At 37.9% G+C, this 21562-nt stretch overlaps 1 protein-coding gene across 4 annotated transcripts in view; it reads left to right on the top strand.

Annotated features, from left to right (window-relative positions):
• Osbpl6 (oxysterol binding protein like 6) overlaps positions 1-21562 on the top strand; it is a 184250-nt gene that overhangs the window by 137850 nt on the left and 24838 nt on the right. For 2 of the 4 annotated variants that reach the window (XM_042688282.1, XM_042688284.1), the window contains 3 exons: positions 1941-2015; positions 7476-7641; positions 11936-12069. In XM_042688282.1, coding sequence (XP_042544216.1) covers positions 1941-2015; positions 7476-7641; positions 11936-12069 — 375 coding nt within the window. The remainder of the gene's footprint in view (positions 1-1940; positions 2016-7475; positions 7642-11935; positions 12070-21562) is intronic. The other 2 variants (XM_042688285.1, XM_042688283.1) reach the window with 1 other exon arrangement.

The following is a 21562-nucleotide window of genomic DNA, read 5'->3' as shown; positions in this document are numbered from 1 at the left end:
GATAACTATGGCCCTCATCATTATCTTTCTTAGTAGCAATTTGCCTGCAGATAATCATGGCATTCATTTTTAATCGAGTAGATCGAACACAGTACTACTACTTCCTCCAAACCCTAATAACTGCTTTTTCCTTCCTATCTGCAATTGTCTTTTTACTCTGGGAATTTCATCTAATGAGGCTGCTGTCTGTTTTGAATCTGTTCTCATCTGCTTTTCCCTGGTGATCACTGCTAAGCCAGTTTGAGAGGCTTTTCGGTTGTGACGGCTCATTTCCCATCTTCTGTTATGTGCTCTCTTAGTTACCTGCTGCCTATGATGGAAGCTAAACTGTGTGGTGGTCACTGCCATTGTCATTGATCTTGTGTCACTGAAGTTGTCGTTTAAAAGTAATTACACTATAAATCTTTCTTTTAAAAAATGACCTTAGGAAAGTGAAGAATGTGTCACGCTGGATGCTAAATGCTTATTTTGGGATAGGTTGGTTAGCTTGTGCTTTTGATCTGAATATGAAGGTAAGTGCTAGACCTAAGTGGACATACTTGTGACCATGCATATGAGTAGCTGACCTCAGGAATCCAAGTATAACTTACACAGTGATGAAGGGTCCGTGGGATTATCTCTCAGAAAAGAGACTTCAAGTTTTTGAGTACTGTTAATCTCAATAACATTATGCATTGACAGTTGGAGTTTTCAATAAGGCAGAAGAGGCCAAGGAAGGAATGATTTTATAGGTATGCTGTAGAGAAAGAGCTTTCCTATGTTATTAATAGGTTAAATTAAATATTAGATCACTAGATGTTGGAGGCATGAGAAATAGTAAGAACTATGTATTAATGATAAATGATCTGCCAGTCACATGTAGCTACCCCAAATTTCATCATCCTCAAATGAGTTCTTTGTTTTAGTATAAAGAGATTTTTATAGAAAACTTCCTGGAAAACAGATTTTTATATATATATATACATATATATATATGTCTGATATGTATGTATGCATGCAGAAGATTTGTGAAAATGAAGTAGAAATATGAATATAATTTGGAAAATTTAAAGAAAATTAGAGATAAAACAGTTTAAATATTTTTCTATCATAACGACAGGTAAAAGCAGTCATCTAACATTTTCAATCTAAACTGTTAGATTATCGTGAGAAAGTATACATCTGTCAATTGAAAATAAAACTACCACTTACAATGTGGAAGCTTCAAAGCCCATCAGATAGGGGTAGTTAGAAGGAAATACCCTTTAATTCCATCTGACAGAGAGAGAAAGGAATGAATAAAAGAAATTACTGGAATTATTCCCCTAAAACTAATGCATATGTTCAAGTCACTAAATGAATCTGTACTTTGAATTTCTTGTAGCTAAATGTACAGGCATTTTCTCCACACATCGAGGAACTTGAGGGTCCTCTGCCACCTTTTGGGAGCTGGCTTCCCCCTTAGAAAATTCTTCAATTTGAAGATTCCAGCACTCTGTCTAATGCTGAGTTCTACCTAGCCAGCATGCTTTCTTGGGTAGGGCATTAAGAAATGAGAAGAGTCTGCTTGGCCCACAGGGGCCTCCCATTATGACTAATTAATTTTAGTATTTGTCTTGTTACTTCATATAACATGGTCTCACTGAAAAAAGCAGTGTGCACATTACCTTAGAATCTCGGGCCATTCATACATTCACAACTCTTAGCCTTTTGGGGTAGAGATTGTATTCAATAAATAGTCTTGCAGTGTTTGATCGGCCAGCCATGAGAACAATGAACCTTTCTCATGGCATGAACACCCCCCTGTGAGCTCTTTTCAATGCTAACAATTTTTTGAAAACCAAGTCAACTTCAGTTAAAAACTCTCCCTTGTCTGACTATCTTCCATCCTCCCATATCCCATCCTGTCCCTCCCCTGACCCTGTGTTTTTACCCCCTTCTCTTCTCCCATTCACTGTCAGGAAGGGCCACCTGCGAAGGGCCAGTTCAGCACAACTCGGCGCCGGCAGAGGCTAGCGGCAGCAGTGGCTACAACAGTGAGTGGATTTCAATCTCAAGTGGAAGTTTAATAAGAGTGAGAAACTGTGTACAGGTCACCTCCCTCTTCTGAGGTGCCACTCGTGAGGGATGGCATCACTGTAGCCCCCTTATGTCGGAACAGCTTCCACCTGGCTGTCTTTGAATGGCAGGAGTTGGACTCGGGTATTCATTTTTATATTGGAGAACAAATACACAGTGCAGATCTTTACTTTTGTCAGTGTAAGAAATGGTTTAAACTCAACACAGGTTTGCTAAACTGAGTATAGTGCTCTGTGGTTGGAGTTTTCTTTCTTTCTCTCTCTCTCTCTTTCTTTCTGTCTGTCTGTCTTTCTTTCTTTCTTTTTCTCTTTCTTTCTTTCTCTCTATCTTTTCTTCCCTCCCTCCCTCCCTCCTTCCTTCCCTTCCTTCCTTCCTTCCTTCCTTCCTTCCTTCCTTCCTTCTTTCCTTCCTTCCTTCCTTCCTTCCTTCCTTCCTTCCTTCCTTCCTTCCTCTCTCTCTTTCTTTCTCTCTCTCTCTGTTTTTTTTCTTTCTTTTTTCCATACTGATGTTGGAATCTACTGATTTTTGCCTTTGTAAGAAAAGTCATGTTACTACAGACAAAAAATTGTGGGTTTTTTTTTTTTTTTGTAGCAGTGTGACTGCTTATGTAGGATGTAAGAAACTACTGAGGGTAAGGGAAGATGAATTTTGATGCCATTTTAAAATGGCTGTCCAAGGTATACTTAGCAAAGGAAAACTGTTTTCTGGAAAGAATATTTATATGAAAATCAGAAAATAATAGTGTGCAAATGGGAATGTTAAAAAAAACAGTCACATGGTGTTTAATTCATATTTGGAAAGATTTGTCGTCGTTTTTCCTCTGAAAGGAAATAGAGTAAATATAAGGAACATAGAGAACATATTGGCATAGGTAACACAAAGAACAGTGAGTGTCCATACAGAAGATTAGGCAGAGTATTTGAACATAAAAATGTTTTGCTTTGCCAAGTACTGGTAGCTCACACCTGTAATCCTACTTATTCAGTAGGCTGAGATCTGGGGATCATAATTCAAAGCCAGCCAGGGCAGGAAAAGTCCATGAGACTCTTATCTCCAGTTAACCACCAGAAAACCAGAAGTGGTTGCTGTGTCTCAAGTGGTAGAGTGCTTGCCTTGAGCTGAAGAGCTGAGGACAGTGCCCAAGCCCAGAGTTCAAGCCCCATGACCAACAAAAAAAAAAAAAAACTTTTGCTTAATAAAAGTAAATCATAACATTTAGTTAATCATGATATCCTCTGAGCTTTAAAATATGCACATTCTTGAGTTCACAGCAATCAGGGTATTTTTGTTTATCACATGTTTATTGAATTAACAAGCTCTTGTTAAAGTTGGGGTGTATTTCAAGACTAACATTACTTAAAAACAGAGATTTGGGTTGCAATGTAGAAAACTAGCTATTTGTGCAGAAATTATTGGTTACTTTGTGATTAGTAATCAACTCTGGCTTCATATGAATGTTAAGCTGGGTTGAAGATCAGAAATGCTTTTGATTATTGAAATAATAAGTGACTTGGAGTTTATTAGGGAAGCTACTCTTAAATTTACAGTTTGGTAAACCTTTGAACAAACAAATCAGTAAACATTCATAGTGAAAGAATACCTTACGCATGTATTCAAGGGCAGATGAATGAAGTCCATGACATTGAGGTGATAACAAATTTGACCATATAGACCTGCATAATCAGTTAAATACTTCTTAAACTTATTTATAGAATTATGACATCCAAATGTTTATTAGTAGTCTGGAAAGGGAAGGTGAATAACCTTATGAAAATACTAGTACTTCTTTAGATAATTAATTTCTAAGACAACATTAAGGGAAATAATTGTTTCTTCTGTTTTCATATTTTAGATTGTAAATACAAACAATATAATAAAGAAGAATTAGCACCTATCTGAATACAATGGCTTTGTATTTTTAAATTAAAGGCAAAAGAGAAAAGCTTTCAAACATGAAAGCATTAATGGTCACATTCCAAGATAGCTGTTACAATAAGTTATAAAAATAACCTAGAGGTATACAATGAGGAAAGCTAATATTTCAGGAAAGCTATGACTATTCTATACCCTCTAAGCTCTCTAGCTTTGATTTTGTTCCAAAGCAAAACAATAACCAGGACCTATAGCTGGTTTTCTCGGTTCTACCCCCTCTCCCCAGTGACCTGGTGCTAGTAACTCAGCTCCTGTTTCTTTATTGCAGTGGTTCCTCTTTATTCTCAGTTCTTCCCCCTCCTAACACTAAAGTTACCCAGGTTCCAGTCTGTCCTGTCCTGCTTAGATGTCTTTTACTTAAGAGTTTTAAAAATGATTCCTAGTCACTTGCTTTCTTCAGATCCTCAGGTGATAAGGCAACTGAAATTGCACCAAAGGAAAGTGTACCTAAAGTGTTTTTAAAAATGTATTTTTGACACCCTCAATACTAGCAGAGTGGCCAGCCTGCCCCTTCACACAGACCTCCCAGAACAAGAGTTTGGAATCAAGGAGATACTGACCCCTCCCATGTGGAGAATTATGAGACTCCCAAAGCAGTCTGTATTCCCAACGTGTCCCTGTACACATAACACAAACACTAACAGCAAGGAACTTTTTGCTTTGATTCAATAAATCCTGTAAGGTTAGTATTTATCTGAGACCCATTGTGTGCATTTCCTTCCATGTTTATGCTGCAAAATGCAGAGCCAGCATTCACAATTCAGGTTTGGTTTGGTTTCCCCCTTTACTTCTTCTTAGACAAATGGTAAGAGCATCTCCTAACATCCCCATTCCAAACTGCAGTTATTAGTACCAGACTTTTTCAGGATCAGGCTTCCTCTCAATTATAAGGACTTCAAGGATTTCCTTCCTGAATACAGTAGAAAATCCCAAATCCAGCAACTAGGATTCTCAGGTAGAAACCAGCAAAGGGCTGTGGGCAGCTCCCACTGTAACCAGCACTGACTTAAAATTTTAAGTCCTATAATACTCAAGTTGAGGAATAAAATATGAATAAATAAGTCCCTTAGGCTGAAGAGATACTCAAATTAATACATCCCAATGCATATTCACAATTTTATTTTGTTATTTCCTCAAAATAATCTGTTTGACACACTTTTTTCTTTTAACAAAACAGGTATCCATATAAACATTTTCAGTCAGAAATTCTGGAACTGCCTGACCTTAATTTGAATGGAAAGTTCCAAGTCCCTTTCCATGTAGACTATAAAAAAAAAATCAATCTTACGTATTAATAGCTCATTTAAAATTCCATTATATCCAAAATGTACATTTGTAGCTTACAGTTTTCTTAGCATCTGACCCCACTATTGGACAGAGGAACCATAGTTTCAGGGACAGGCTGTGTGTGTGTGTGTGTGTGTGTGTGTGTGTGTGTGTGTGTGTGTGTGTGTGTGTGTGTGTGTGTGTGTGTGTGTGTGTGTGTGTGTGTGTGTGTGTGTGGTGCCCAACAGTCTCCTATGCAGCCTCTCTCAGTCTTGTCCCCCCTCCCACACACTCAGAAGAGACCCCCAAGCCAGGTGTGTCCTTGGAGTGTTAAGGTCTCCTGGGTACACATAAAACCTTTTTCCTGACCAGTAACACGTTATGTCTCCCTCAACAAACACCCATGTTTCTTTGTCTTACTATTCCTCTAGTGTCTTATATCAGGAAGCATATCCTTAAATCTGGATGCTTCCTGGTCTACCTAGATCTTTAATTCAAAGTCTTTACCCACAACTTCCTTATACCCACTAACCTTTTCACGGATTCTCCAGGTCCCTCCCGTAGGGATGGATATAGACTGCTTGCTTTTCCAGATTGGCATCATTTATGTTCTTCCACATAAGCTCCACTTCTTTTCAGGTATCCTCAAAAGACTTCAGTTCATCGTTATCATGAGAATAACCTAAACAGGATGCCAGCAAATTACTGAATCCTGATGCTTCATGTTCTTGGATGGCTTACTTGCTGTTCTGGGTTCCAAATTTAGAACAGGCACAAGTTTTGAGCCCGATAAAATGAAGCTGTTGACATCTCCCACCCTAGAGTAGTGAGGCTCTCATGGAAAATGCGATACAGACTTTGATCTCTCTAGATACGAAATTCTTTGGAGAATACCTGTTCTTATGCCTAACTTAGGTAAACTTTTGGGAAAGCTTCATGCCTACTTTGTTCCAGAGATATCTTTTGAGAGAAATAACTCTACACCAGGCAAAACCACAGCAAAAAAGGTTCTCAAACTAAGTCTCAACTGCCCTTCAATTGCCTGTTAGGCCACATATTTTGTTTCTCTCCACTTCTTTCAGACATAGGAAGGGAATGAGACAGGGAGAGGAGGGGGACTCTTCTTAAACCACTCACCAAATCCAAGTTTAGTGCAAAAAAATTAAATGAAGTGTTTCTCTCATACATACACACATCAGAAGAGGTATTGGTTTCTTCTCCCTACAGCGTACTATATAGAGAGCAGGAATTACCATTTCAAACATGTAAAACTCAGCTGTAGTGGGATCTAACGTATTGTTCCTGAGGAAACTGAATAAACATCTATGTAGTGAGATTTAGGGAGAAGTTACTAGTGACATGACTTGCAAAAGGCATTGGTATTTCCACTCACAAGGAGAATGGTTGTCCAACATCATTTGTAATGTCAGATAGAACCTTCTTAAAGGAGATAAAAAGGTGTTTGTGTCTAGCTAACAAACCTAGTGCAGAGCCAGCCTTCAGAGGAAGGCACCAGTAGCCATTTGGGAAAATCTATAGTAATATGACTTTTTCTACCTAATGCTTTTCATTATTGGCCAGTTCATAAGCCATATATATATATATATGCATATATATATATGAACATCAGTTGTATGTAACACACAAAGGTAAACTACGGTGATTTGTATACTATATTCCATTTACTAATACACATTTTAGTAAATTTGTATATTTGCTGTTAAACTTGATTTTTGTTTTCTCTAATGGCCGTGAAGAAAGGGAGACTCTCTCTATATGCATGTCCAGAATTGCTACATTTATAGTAAGATCCTGTTCGGGCTTAAAGAACAATGAATATAACTGTATCCTGACTTTGATAAGAGAAGGGTAGCTAAATCCCAGTTCAGCCTGCAATTTTCTGCCAGTAACTTTTCAGGTACAAGTGGGAGTTCAGAGTTCAAATAAATCTAAGATTATGTCTTCTTCTTCCTGTCATTCTGTAGCCATCTCTCTCTGACCATGAAAACCCAATGAGTCCTGTCAATTCTAAATCAACTATGGGAAACAAGATTCCTTCCCAGCCCAGCTACCTGCAAAATAAATGAGTACTGAGTGTCTCTAAGCCAGACATCAGAGCAGCCGCTATTATTTTAGAGAATAGGAGGGATCTTTTCTGTGTAGGGAAAGGTGGAACAGGACACAGTTGCTCTTGAATCATTTATGTCTTCCTTTTTCAGGTTCCATTCAGTGCTACCATGTCACCGGTTCGCCTGCACTCCTCCAACCCCAACCTCTGTGCAGATATTGAATTTCAGACTCCCCCTAGTCACCTCCCTGACCCTCTGGAAAGTTCAACAGATTATACAAAGCTACAAGAAGAATTTTGTCTAATTGCACAGAAAGGTATCAATAAAAATAACCTGGGAGGGAAGGGGGGAAGGGGGAAAACAAAGGAGGAGGTAACAATGCTTGATAGAAATGTACACATTCCCTTGCTCATGTAACTGTAACCCCTCTGTACAGTATTTTTACAATAAAAAAAAATATTTAAAAAAAATAACATGTCCTTTAAAGGTCTCTTCTTCAATGAGAGACTTGTTTGATAAAAAGATTTTTTTAAGTCTTTGTCTAGGGAGTAATGGCAAAAAGATTAAATGGTTTTATATACGAAATACAGCAGATGTGGTTCCTGTCTGCCTGCATGCAGGACACATATCCCAGTGTCAGTTTTGATTAAGGTGTTAACTGGGATTGAGAAAGGAAAAAAGACAGAAAGAGGCGGTCCAGCAAGGTAATGCTATGTACCATCTTTTTTTTAAATGGCTTTTCATTATCTTGTAATATTTAGTTATTTTTAACAAGGAAAATTAGATCTATCTTTTCTCTTTTTCCTCCTCCTCCCCTTCTCCTCTTCTTCTTTCTCCTCCTTCCCTGTCCCCTCATTCCTCTCCCCACTTCTCTTCTCTCTTCTGTGTGTATGTGTCTGTCTGTCTGTCTCGGTCTCTCTCTGTCCATCTGTCTGTCACTGTCTCTCTGTCTCTGTCTCTCTGTCTCTCTCTCTGTCTCCCCACCGCCCCCCCCCCCCCCCCCCCGTTCTGGGATTTGGACTCAGGTCCTTGGCTTGCTAGGCAAATACTCTGCCACTTGAGCCAAACCTCCAACTGCTTTTTTAGGTTATATTTTAGATTCTATCTCATAGTTTTGCCTGAGGTCAGCCACAGTCCATAATCCTCTTCCTTATAGTCTCCCACACAGCTGGGCACAGAGGTTCATATGATCACATCTGGTTCAATAACTTTTTGCTAGACTGATATTGAACCACATCTCAAGATTTCTACTTCTTAAGTAGGTGTTATATTATGACTAATGTTATTTATTTTGTTGGTCATGACTTGAACTCAGGGTCTGGTCACTGTCCTTGAGCTATTTTGCTTAAGGCTAGCAATCTACCACTTTGAGCCATAGCTCCACTTCTTGTTTTCTGGTGATTAATTGAAGGTAAGAGTCTCCAGGACTTAACTGCCTGAGCTGGCTACAAGCTTCAATCATCAGATCTCAGCCTCCAGAGTAGCTAGGATTGCAGGTATGAGCCTCATGTGCCCCAGCCCCCTTGCTATGTTTTTAAAACAACGTTCTGTTGATTATATTTAGAGCTGATGGGTCAGGAATTGAGACTAGGTTCAACTATGAGGCTAAGTTCAGATATGAGCCAAGCTTCAGCATTGTCTTACTGACTAGGTTCATTCAATGGAATTTAGCCAGAGTTTAGGTTGGGACTGAAAAATCCCAAATGGCTTCCCTGGTGTTTCTGACATATTGCCAAGACAGCTGGAAGTCTTCCTAAGGCTGTGACCCTGTTCCTGTCCATGACTGTTCAGACGTCCAACAGACTTGGAAGTTGCTGGTTCTCTCTAGGCCAGCTCTAGAACTGGTGTAGCTTCATTTCCATTGAACTCTGTAAGGCCCAAGCATCACAGGCCAGTTCAGATATGAGGGGATGGAAAATCAGCTGAACCCTTGAGTCTGTTTTTTTACATCAAATTTGCAGTAAAGCTTGTTGTGGGAGTTAAATTCCTGTCATGAGCTACAGAGAATAACATTTAATAAATAAGAAGCAGGATAGCAAGATGTAGGTGATTGAGCAGTCCTGTCTGTCATTGACAAAAGGAGTCTTGGATCTCAGATTAGCTCCTCTCTTACTTGCTGTGGTATTTAACTGCTAATCTTTTGACTTAAGATAATACTTCCTTCAATGTAGTCTTTTTAAATCTTCTTAGAGGTAAATGTAATGTTTTCAGTTATCAAAACCTTTTTACAAACTAATCATTTGTTTCTCTGGGACTGCTAGTAATAAGTTACAATATATTCTTGAAAATAGGTACTAATACATTCATTATCTGCCAATTCTCAAGAGCTTGGTGGCTCAGGAATAGGAGTATATAACAAGGACATCTTTGTGAATGTTGATCTCAACAAAAGCTTATAATCTCAAAACATCACAAAGGTGTGCTATAGTGTTTAACAAGAGCCTTGGCGTTCAAATTAACTTCTACTCTAGCACTCGAAACTTCAGATATCAGATGCTGCCTTAGTTCTGTGACCCTACAACGGTTAACTATTTTACCCATCTTATTCTACAGATTTGGCAATTGAGATTCTATAAGGGCAACTCTTTCTTTTTGCTCCTAGTAAATGCATCTTCACTGAATTTTTAACTGGATACTAATTATGCTATTAAATTAGCATGATAATGTCTTGTTCATAAGACACCATAGATTTATAGCCAGTGTCTGTTGCTTCTTGGCGAGAGTCAAAGCAGGTAGAATAGCACAATAACATAGTTGAGAATCTCTTTAGCAGAGCTGCTAAAGAGAGATGGCTTAGTTTGAAGGCAGCCCAGGAAAGCTTTGTGTATTAGGTTACAATCCTGAACCTTTCAGGAAATCCAAGTTTCAACAATATTTTAAAGCCTCTGTTCAAAAAAATCTATGTTTTCTTTTCAACAGACATATCAATCCTCTAAGCTGTGGGGAGAGGGAAAGAGAGAGGACTTTTCAGGACTGTTGAAGTGAACTCTTTGGAAAGCATTATGTGTTTTGAAATGAGTGGAGAGTCTGCTTTTTAAAACCATCAAGTTATTACCTTTAAATTGAACATGGAATGTAGCATAAATATCAGTGAAATGTGCATCCCATGCATGTGATCATTTTCCCCACTTTACCATATTTTGTGCTAATATTTTCCACTTTAAAAAAAGCTTGGGGGCTGGGAAGGTGGCTCAGTGGTAGAGCACTTGCCTTGCATGCCTGAGGCCCTGGGTTCGATTCCCCAGCACCACATAAGCAAAAAGAAAAAAAAAGCCGAAAGTGGCGCTGTGGCTCAAGTGGTAGAGCGCTAGCCTTGAGCTGAAGAGCTGAGGGACAGCGCCCAAGCCCAGAGTTCAGGCCCCACGACTGGACCCAAAAAAAAAAAAAAAAAAAGCTTGGTGCTGGTAGCTCACACCCATAATCCTAGCTACTCAGGAGGCTGAGATTTGAGGATCACGGTTCAAAGCCAATCCAGGCAGGAAAGTCCATGAGACTCTTATCTCCAATAAACGACCAGAAAACTGGAAGTGGCTCTGTTGCTCAAGTGGTAAAGCCCTAGTCTTGAGCTGAAGAGCTGAGAGACAATGCCCAGGCCCAGAGTTCAAGCCCCATGACCAAAAATAAATAAATAAATAAATAAATAGACTTCCTCAAACAAGGAAATACCTGGTTTAGAAGACTTGACATATTACAGAAACCACTACTGTAAAAATAACAAGTGGAAATATAACTTTTTGAAGTTCAGAATGCTGCATAAGATGTTAGATACATAAGAAATTATCAGAGAGGTGTTGTTTATGTTGTTGATTTAAAGCCACAGTGTTTTTTACATTAAAACGTTCGTCTCAGGTAGGTGCCTGACACCTGTAAACCCTAGCTATTCAGGAGGCTGAGATCTGAGGACAGTGGCTCAAAGCCTGAGCAGGAAGGTCCATGAGACTCTTCTCTCCAATTAAAAAGCTGGAAGTGGATGAAGTGGTAGAGTACTAGCCTTGAGCTTAAGGACAGCACCCAGACCTGAGTTCAAGCCTCAGAACTATCACAAAAAAAAAAAATCCTCTCTGAGAAAACAGTGCAAGTACTATTCGGAAATCCAAGTCATTTCTTGCCTCCAAAGAACTTCTCAGAACTTCTAGATTAGCTGTCTGTTTTATGCTGACAGGAATCATAAAATGCTCTTTGGTTTTGCAATGTACTTTGGGAAATATATTTTTAATAACTCTCAAGTTATTTGCATGACACTTTAGGCTAGTCAGAGCTGCTCAAACCACCAAATATAACAAGTAAAATATTTTCTTGTAGGAATTATAAGTTAATTGCTCAATATTGATACTTAAAATTGATACTGATACTTAATATGCTGCTTTCAACTTTTAGCTGCCTCATCTAATATGATGTGCTAAATTTTTCATCCTAATTAATTACAATTGCCATATTTGCTTTGAGTGTGGGTATTTTGGTAGACTCCATTTAATACTGATTTTTAATTAGACTATAACATAGCCTTTCCTAAAAATGTCTAGATATGAGTTCAGGTCTTAAGAAGTTATCATTTTGTGTATTCTTTCTGGTTATATTTAATATCATTCCTCACTCTACTCCCCATACAGTGCATTCTCTCTTGAAGTCTGCATTTAACAGCATAGCTATAGAGAAAGAGAAGCTGAAGCAGATGGTTTCTGAACAGGATCATAACAAAGGCCATAGCACGCAGATGGCCCGGCTCCGGCAGTCACTGTCTCAGGTAAATGAGAAGATCTGTTGTCAGATGCATGACAGGCAGAAGACGGCAGGCAAAAGAATGGAATGGGAGCTGACAGTCAGTCTGTGGGAGGGCCCCTCCCTCTGAAATTCTCCCAAGACCTTGCAGTGTCAGTGTTGAATTTTATTTTTCTTCCCCAAAAATGTCAAAGCAAGGGTAAAAATAAGCCAAACTTCCTGCACACATATAATTTGCTATTTTGACTAACTGAATACTTAAAGCCTAGAGATACTGATAATGTAGCTCTAGAACTAAGCATGTATACATGATTTACACATCTGAAATAATAGTCATGACATATTAAATTTGATGGTAAATAAAACAAGATCTGTTAGATCTTCCATATGTAATTTTTTTCCACTGAGATTTTAGTCTATTGAAAATTACTAGTTACTAGAAATTCAGTTACTTTCTGGCTTGCACTCTGGGGATTTCCTTCCTTTCTAAGTTATGCTTTCTAAAGCATATTTCAATATGTATTTCTCTGTGTCAATATGTATTATAGATTGGCCCTTATTAGTCCAATCTCAATCTATATCAAAGTCAGGGTTTCTGATATAAATCCTTTAAAATTATTTTATCCCTGTTGCACTATCTCCCCTGAAGTAAATATTCTCTTCAGTTAGTCCTTAAATGCACTTACTTTAATTTCTTTGATATTGTGTGAGAACTCAGTGTTTACATAAAATGTTGTTCACTTCCTGATGCCTTGGATCAGAGTGAAGGAGCCAGCAAAGCCTGGGTAAGTGGTTTTCATGTGGATCAGATCTTGCCTGAATGGTTTCCTTTAGTGCTTAACAATGGGATGTAAACTGTATCACTGTGTTTTGTGTTCCCAATGTCAGCGTACAGTCTTAAATTCCATGTTATGGTGTGCCACTGTCAGGGCCATACTTCCTGCACTTACTGTGAAACACCTGAGGTTAGATGAGGTGCATACACTGCTTCAGGCCTCAGTAGCATGAGCATCACTGCAGCATCCTGTCTGCTGGCCTGCAGAGGGCGCTGTGTAAGAAATCATCTGCCTAGACTTCTCACGACATGTATCCATTGAATGTGCAGTTGATACTAATTAAACTTCCAAATCATTCTGAAAGTAGCAGTCAGAAAGATCAAAATAATAGTCAAATTGGCATGTCAATATCCCCTTACAAGCACACAAAAGTACACACTCTTAGCCCCTTAAATGTTGCAGTGTCTTCTCAGGAAATATTTAATGATGGAAGCCTTGTGGTACAAATCAAGCTTGACTAAGAAAAATAGGGACATTTTTTCTCTTGCTTTCCACCTCATTTCTTTAATTCACTTCTTGTTAGGAATGGTCTAGAGATCTGGATATGAGTGTAAGGTCAAACTAGAAATGACTAGGAAAAGAATTTTAAAAGTAGCTATTCATTTATGTGTTCATTAATCCATTCAGCTGGCTGTAGACTATGTATTGTGCATGTAACACCATGTGCTTGGTTTCTGGGAAGCTCATGATCTGATTAGAGATGAGCAGTATTTACCCAGAAAAACAGTTGTTTCCTAGGTAACAAAAAAATGAGAGTTCCCTGAATTAAGCACTAATGTCCTTTGTAGACAAAGAAGGAAAGGATGCTAACTAACATAATGAAGTAAAATGAAACATCCTTTGGGTTCAATTATTTCCCTTTCTTATTAAAGAATATTTGTACCTAAAGTCACAGCCTCAGTTGATTTCTGTTTGTTGCATTAAGATATTTTTCTAACCAAAGAATGAAAATATGTGAAAACAATTTGGGACTATAAAGACTATTACGTGATGTAAAACCAAAACAAAAAAGGTTAAATCCAGGCACTTGTAGTGCATGACTATAATCCTAGCTACTCAGAAGGCTGAGTAGATGATTGTGTTGAAAGTCAACTGAGGCAGATTAATCTGTGAGACTCTTTAACCAACAGAAGCCAAAAGTGAAGGTGTGGAAGGTGTGGCTTAAGTGACAGAGTTCCCATCAAATAAGAGCATGAGGCCCTGAGCTTACCCCTAGTACACACACACACACACACACACACACACACACACACACACAGAGAGAGAACTATGAGGTCATAGCTCAAGTAGCAGAGCTTCTGCCTAGCCCTGAATTCAAATCCCAACACCAAAAAAGAGTATTGTAACTTACCTAGTAAATAACCTAGTGCTTGAAGTTGTCTTTTCTTATCACTTCTGAGGCTAGACTCTGTTTTAGAAATTATCATAGCCTTTGCTCAGGCATTTAAATTTACTGGCAGTTTACATCTTTCAAATGAATCACTGTCAATGCTTAGACCCTTTCCAAAGAGGCCTGAAGAAGAGAGGGGAGAGAAAATTCATTCTACAAGTAGCTAGTCAAGTATCTGGGATTAAGCATATTGAGGAATCACACAGAAGAATTTAGATTTACCCTACCGATTTATCCCTATCAGGTTGGGAAGGATTAAAGATTTTGTTACTGATGAATTAGATATGTTATTCTACATTTCAGTATTTTAGAAGGATTAGTCTGATACGTTATACATGGTAGATAAAATTAAAGTAAAAGCAGGTGGGCAAACATTTGAGAGTGCATTATGATACTCAAGATTTCTGGACTAAGGAAAGGCCAGCATGAATAGGAAGGAGTAGGTTTTGGAGGCAGTAGACCTGGGGCAAGAGAAAAATGAAGCAGAGAAAGTTGGAGATCTGCTGAATGTTAGAGAACACCAGGAAGACAGAGTCAAGGACTGGGGATGTGGCTCAAGTGGTAACTACCAAACATAAGGCCCTGAGTTCAACCCCAGCACCCCCAAAGAAAAGGAAGATGAAAGAAAGAGAAAGAGAAAAAGGAAATAAGACAGAAAAAGGAAGTGAAAGAGACAACGAAAGAAAAATTATCCACCCAGGATCTAATTTAGAGAACTGGATATATGTAATAGAGGAACTGGTTTGTCAGAGGTTTATGATGATTGATTTGTATAGCAACTGAATGTCTGTGGGATATCCAGCAGACAATTGGATACCAGATCTAGAGTTCAGGAGACAGGGATAAAGATGTGGAAATCTCAAAAGCTTAATGAAGTATAAATGCTGATGAATTGTGTTTTCACACAGAATAAAAGGATTACAGTAGTACTGGTGCTACTGTAAAGAATAATAATATGATAAAGACAAGCTAACAAAGAGAATCCTTTGATGGAGAGCTAGAGGAAGCAGGCAAAGAATTTGTAAGTGGTGACCATTGAGATTAAGTATAAAGTTGAAATTTTAAAAAGCATCCAATTTAGTAACAAATGTTTTATGACCTGAATGTTGACCTTGGAATTTGGCAGGCATATCACCTTAGGAAATGAGCCAGCAGATGAGTTGTTGAAGGAGGGAGACAATTGAGCGATACAGCTTTTCCTGGTTGGCCAACTCTATTTGCAGAACCTCATGTAATACATCACTTAAGATTGAACAGGTGCTAAGTAGATGGAGTACATTGAGGAGTTGTTCTCCTTGCTCTAAGGATACTTTCTATTAGAATAACTGCATGCTTGAGTGTGATTTTAGGTAGCCTGAAGGCACCTTCGATCTGTATTCAAGTGTTATCAGTTAACCCTCCCCCCCCAGGTATCTTTCTCATGACCACATCTCTCCATGGAGAGAAGAAAGGATTCATGTGGTACTTAAAAAACCTAACAGTTTTAAAGCTTATGTTCTGTTTCTCACACACACACACACACACACACACACACACACACACACACACACACACACACACACACACACAGTGATTAAAAATGCTACTTTTCAATGAGGCTTTTATGTTCTGTATCAGCTCAGCAAACGTATCATTCTTTTTTGAAGACACGTAGTATATAAAATACATAAAGTTAGCATTCTTCACTACATGAGCAGCATTGTTAGCCTTCCTGAGCAAGTAACATCTTGCAAGGCTGGACAGTCAAATGAATTTTTCTTCTAAAGTAATGTTATTTCCCTGATCTATATGTACACAAATAAAACATAATTCTGTTGTTTTACTCTATGAAACTTAAATTAGTGTTCACATCCAAGAGCATACATGTTAACCTTATGCTTATACAATAGGATAATTTTTGTGGCATCTGTCCATTATAGATTACTTTACTTCACCTCAGATATAATTTCTTATCTTGTTTTGTGTATTACTGTGAACACCAGAAAAATCAACTGAAGTATAATAGGGCTAAGGCAATGTCAATAATCCCAATTACCATAATAATGAGAGATTCAAGACTAGTAGAGTCTGCCTTCAGTATATCGCTGGTATTAGTTTGATTTCTGGCCTTAGAACCTGTGCACAGCTTGTATTGAATATACTGTGGATTGAGACTGTATAAATGTGAGCAGCAGAATGTACTCCAGCTAGAATTACTCTATTTCAAAAATCAACATCTCAGCAATTGTTAGATGCATCATTATTCATGAATTTCTGAGTAGGGAAAAATATTTCTGTCAATTGAGTTGACACAGTGCTTCAGAGGTGCTCCTAGTTGGGGGGAAATACCCATCTTAGAACCAGCAAAATATGATATCTACTCAAACATAAGCCAAAATTGGCTTAAAGCACACAGTAGCATAATTTAAAGTCCTAACTGAAGTATCTGTCATCCTTCCTAGCCACAACATTTCACATACCCAAAATAAATATTGTGTGATGGATGGGATAAAAGTTTCAGGTATATTTGTTTGTGCCTGAATTCCATAGTTCCCTAGGATTTGGCAAATTTTGTCGTATATGAAATTTTTCCATATAATTTTTGTCATCTTCTTAGCTACCAAGTTTAAATTGCTATGATTTTATACATAATTTAGCAACATCTAAAAAACCTTATAAAGTGTTCAATCCATCTTCCTTGAAAGTCTATGCACAGAGAAATAATCTAAGGAAGTAATACTGAATTTAGAAAATAATTATGCACAGCAGTGTTCACTATAGCATTATTCTGGCAAAAATCAGTAACCATGTACGTGTCTAATCATAGGAAGTCATTGCTTATTATGTTACTGTCAAAAATCATGTTTGTGAAGAGTTTATCATATAAAACAAATGCTTGTGTGCAAAGAATAAGGGACAGATATAAGTACATAGGAAAAACGTTATAGTACTCATTATCTTGCCCGTGTAATTGTAACCCCTCTGTACAGCATGTTCACAAAAAATTAAAATTAAAATTAAAAAAAACAAAACAAAAAATTAAAATTAAAATTAAAAAAAAAGGAAAAACGTTATAGATAAATAAGCCAAATTACCAAGAGTTGATTAGTAAGGTATTTATTTTTTAATGTTTTATACTTTTTGCATTTTTCAAATGAAAAAAAAAACAAGGTGTTTATTAAGATTGCCAGGATTTGGTTTTTGATACATCTAGTTTGGATAGTTTCTGTATTAATATTCTTGCCTTTTGAACCAGCTTTACTTTCATTTCAGTGAGTGTGCTTTAATGATGATCCAGTTTTGCCATGTTCTTCAAATCCTTCTCTAGCTGTGAAGTAGCCTTGGATTTTTTTTCCTCCAGAATTTAAATTTTATTTAGCAAAATGTTTAGACCAATATGTAATCTAGTCTAAGGTAAATTCTCACCCATTGTCTACCAATGATAATAGCTAAAGAAGTAAGGATTCAGATTATTTAGTTTTATAGATTAAGTAGGAAGTGTATGTTTCTTGGATATATTAGACTTGGATGTGTATGGGGAAATGTGACACGGGGAAAGGAACATACTTGGTGGAGTGTTTAATCTCACTAAGAAATGTGATAATGTGTAAAACCCCATAATGAGGACTAAGCAGAGTTCTTAGCTTCAGAGTGCTTTCTCCCTGTTAGATTGTGGTCCTGTGCAGCACTAACAGAGCAATGCTGTTACAGACAGGTCTTGGTAACTTTTCTTGCTCATTGGCTGGAGACTGGCTGGTGAACTGCCTCCTTTTTCCTTGCTTTGCCTCATTGGGTTCATTCTCTATATGATTTCTGTCGTCTTCTGGATCCACATATTAGTTATCACTCATAATGTTCTTTTCCTTAATGCCTGGATCCCTCAAGATTCCAGTGATATCTTTGAAGGGAAAATGGTTGAGTTTCAGGGAGGGAAATAGTAAATGTGGTCCTGAACACTACTAGAGAATGTGCCACTATGAAGGTCAGGGCACTTGACTATACCAGACTTGAAAACCAGTGTGTATAATCAAGGCAAAAGGAGGAGCTACCCCTGTAAGATGCTCAGACGTGGCTGCTGCATGCTGGGTTGTTGGCTTACACTTCACACTACTGAAGTTGCCAGACTTGGTGTTATTTATTGCCATGCTTTTTTCTGCTATATAATAACACTCTTTCTACCACTGCATATATATTATTAATACAAGTATTATCATTAATAAGATTATTATATACTATAAGATTATTTTAGAATTTTTGAGTTCCATGTATAACATCTCTTTAAGTTGTAAATGTGAAAATGAGTAAAATAAGAATTAATAACATGTAATTCCATAAACTTAAAAAAAACAACAACCAGAACTAGCCAGTAACTGGTGGCTCACAGCTATAATCCTAGCTACTCAGAAGGCTGAGATCTAAGGATTGCAGTTTGAAGATAGCCTGGGCAGGAAAGTCCATGAGACATTTACCTCAAATAAACTACTTAAAAAATCCAGAAGTGGTGCTGTGGCTCAAGTCGTAGAGCAAGCACTCACTTTGAGCTAAAGAAGCTCAAGGACAGTGCTCAAGCCCAGGGCTCAAGCCCCAGGACTGGCAAAACACACACACACACAACTAAACCCTTTTTGACACAATACTAATATTTTGACAACAAATTATTATTTTTTCTTTACTAGTAATGGTAAACTATAATATAACCTTGGTTTTAAGTATTAGCAATATTTTTTTTTACTTACTTGCCAAGTATCAGTGGCCTGTAATCCTAACTACTCAAAAGGCTGAGACCTGGAGAATCAAGATTTAGAGTCAGCCTGGGCATAAAAAAATCCGTAAGACATCATCTCCCAGTAAAACACTATGATCGAGGTATGATTTAAGTAGTAGATCACCAGCTAGAACAGGGCAAGGTCCTGAGTTCAAGTCCTGGTACCATCAAAAAGTAAAATAAGATAAACTTTTGAAGTCTGAAAAAGTTAAAATGTAAAAAAGTTAAAGAATAGAAAATTTTCATTCTTCCTATCAATGAGAACACTTTTACCAAGATTTAATTTTTCTTTGCTACCCACTTACTACCAAAGTGAGAAGAGAATGGCCTTATCAACAGTAGGAGAAACAGTTAAGGATATGGTTTCTAACAGTATTTCTCCAGACTATCCTAGTGAATGTCAAATACACTTGGTGTATAATGTGAGTACATCTTTATTGTTTTTCTGGTTGAAAGCCAAATACTTAGGATCAAAAAACTCCTAACCGTAAGCATCAGAAAAACCTCAAAAGCCAGAATTGTTTTTACACTATCTGGAATGAACTGGCCCCTCATCATGATAACCAAAGTATTGTGCAAAAGGCTGACAGTATTTTTGTTAAATTTGAAAGACTTTAAAGGTTATTCAATATGACTGTCTTGTTTTTTAACTTAAAGATATGAGGCCCATGGCTATAATCTCAGCTTCTTAGAGAGCAGAGTCAGCAGTATCACAAGTTGTAGGTCAGCTTAGCAACATAGCAAACTCTGTCTCAAAATAAGAGCAAGAGAGAGTCACAGAGAAACTGAGAGAAACAAAAATAAATAAATTGAGAAGGGGGAAGCAGAGATTTTTAAATTTTTTGACATAACATCTAAGAAAAAGAAACCATTATTTTCAGATTTAAAACGAACACTGTCTTATTTCTTATTACTATTACTGTTTGCTGGCTATCTTGTTTGCTCTTCAAACACAGCTGTTATGCAAGCTCATATTTAATGAAGATTGGGTAAAGTGGAGCTTAAATGAATGTGTGTGTGTGTGTGTGTGTGTGTGTGTGTGTGTGTGTGTGTGTGTGTGTGTGTGTGTGTGTGTGTGTGTGTGTGTGTGTGTGTGTGTGTGTGTGTGTGCGTGTGTGTGTGTGTGTGTGTGTGTGTATCACAGTCCTAGGGCTTAAACTCAGAGCCTGGGCACTGTCCCTGAGCTTTTTGCTCAGGGCTAGAGCTCTGCAACTTGAGCCAAAGCTCCATGTGCATCTTTTTGGTGGTTAATTGGAGGTAAGAATCTCACAGACTTTCTGCTTGGGTGGCTTCAAACTCGATCCTCAGATCTCAACTTCCAGAGTAGTTAGGTTTACAGGCAAGAGCCACCAATTCCCAGCTAGAATTTAATATCTTTAAATATCCAGAGAAAACAAGTCTACATAATTACTTATAACAAGAAAACCTGTATTTAACATTTGTACCTTAAAGCCGGGCGCCCGTGGCTCACACCTGTAATCCTAGCTACTCAGGAGGCTGAGATCTGAGGATCCTGGTTCAAAGCCAGCCCAGGCAGGAAAGTCCGTGAGACTCTATCTCCAGTAAAACCACTAGAAAACCAGAAGTTGTGCTGTGGCTCAAGCACAGGGGTAGCGCCCAAGCCCAGAGTTCAAGCTCCACGACCGACCAAAAAAAAACAAAAAACCATTTCTACCTTCAAGCAAAGCATTACTTACCTTTGCACTTCAGATTTATGTGGGGTTTTTGATTAACATTATTTCAGTGACAACATAAGTTGCACTCACTTTGAAGGAGCTATTGCTGAGGTTTGTACACAACCTTCAGGTCAATATTGTGAGCCAGTAATTAAATCCTTCAGACAACTTACCATGAGCCTTCCCACTTAGCAGGAAAAGTAATCTGGTTCCTAATATTCCAATAATTAAAAATTTGCATATACTTGAAAACGGAGATAATGAAAGAACAAATAAGTATGTCTATAGTAGCCACAATTAATAAGGTGAATATATTTGGGTATTTCCCCCATATTCTAAGTGTTTGAGATTTTACTCTAAGAAAAGCAACACTGAGCACATTTGTAGTATGAAAAGATATTAAGGTTCTTCTTTTGAGGCACATGATTTTTTGTGCATATTTTCTGTTGTTTGGTTTTCTTCCTTCCTTCTTTCCTTCCTTCCTTCCTTCCTTCCTTCCTTCCTTCCTTCCTTCCTTCCTTCCTTCCTCCCTCCCTCCCTCCCTCTCTCTCTCTTTCTCTCTCTCTCTCTCTCTTTCTTTCTTTCTTTCTTTCTTTCTCTAAGAACATAATCACTTTTTCTAATATATCCCTGATTTCTCAGGTAACCAGGCACATGTTTCTTCTTAGATTCAAACATGTTGAATCTGTACCCACAGTTAATCTCTCAATATTTGACACACCAGATCCTGTGTTATTTGACATAGTTTCCAAACTGGCTCCAAAAGCTTTAAACAAAAGCCAAAAGCTGCAAGGAAACAAATCTGTCCTCAAAAAACAAAAAAGAGAGAAAACAGTAGGAACCAGCCTGGAAAGAGAAGAGACGCAGCAGTT

This window comes from Dipodomys spectabilis, unplaced genomic scaffold (assembly GCF_019054845.1).
Source record: "Dipodomys spectabilis isolate Male_0828 unplaced genomic scaffold, ASM1905484v1 ptg000115l, whole genome shotgun sequence".
Classification (NCBI taxonomy): domain Eukaryota; kingdom Metazoa; phylum Chordata; class Mammalia; order Rodentia; family Heteromyidae; genus Dipodomys; species Dipodomys spectabilis.
The sequence above is the reverse complement of the archived record's forward strand: the minus strand, read 5'-3'. Positions and strand labels throughout refer to the sequence as shown.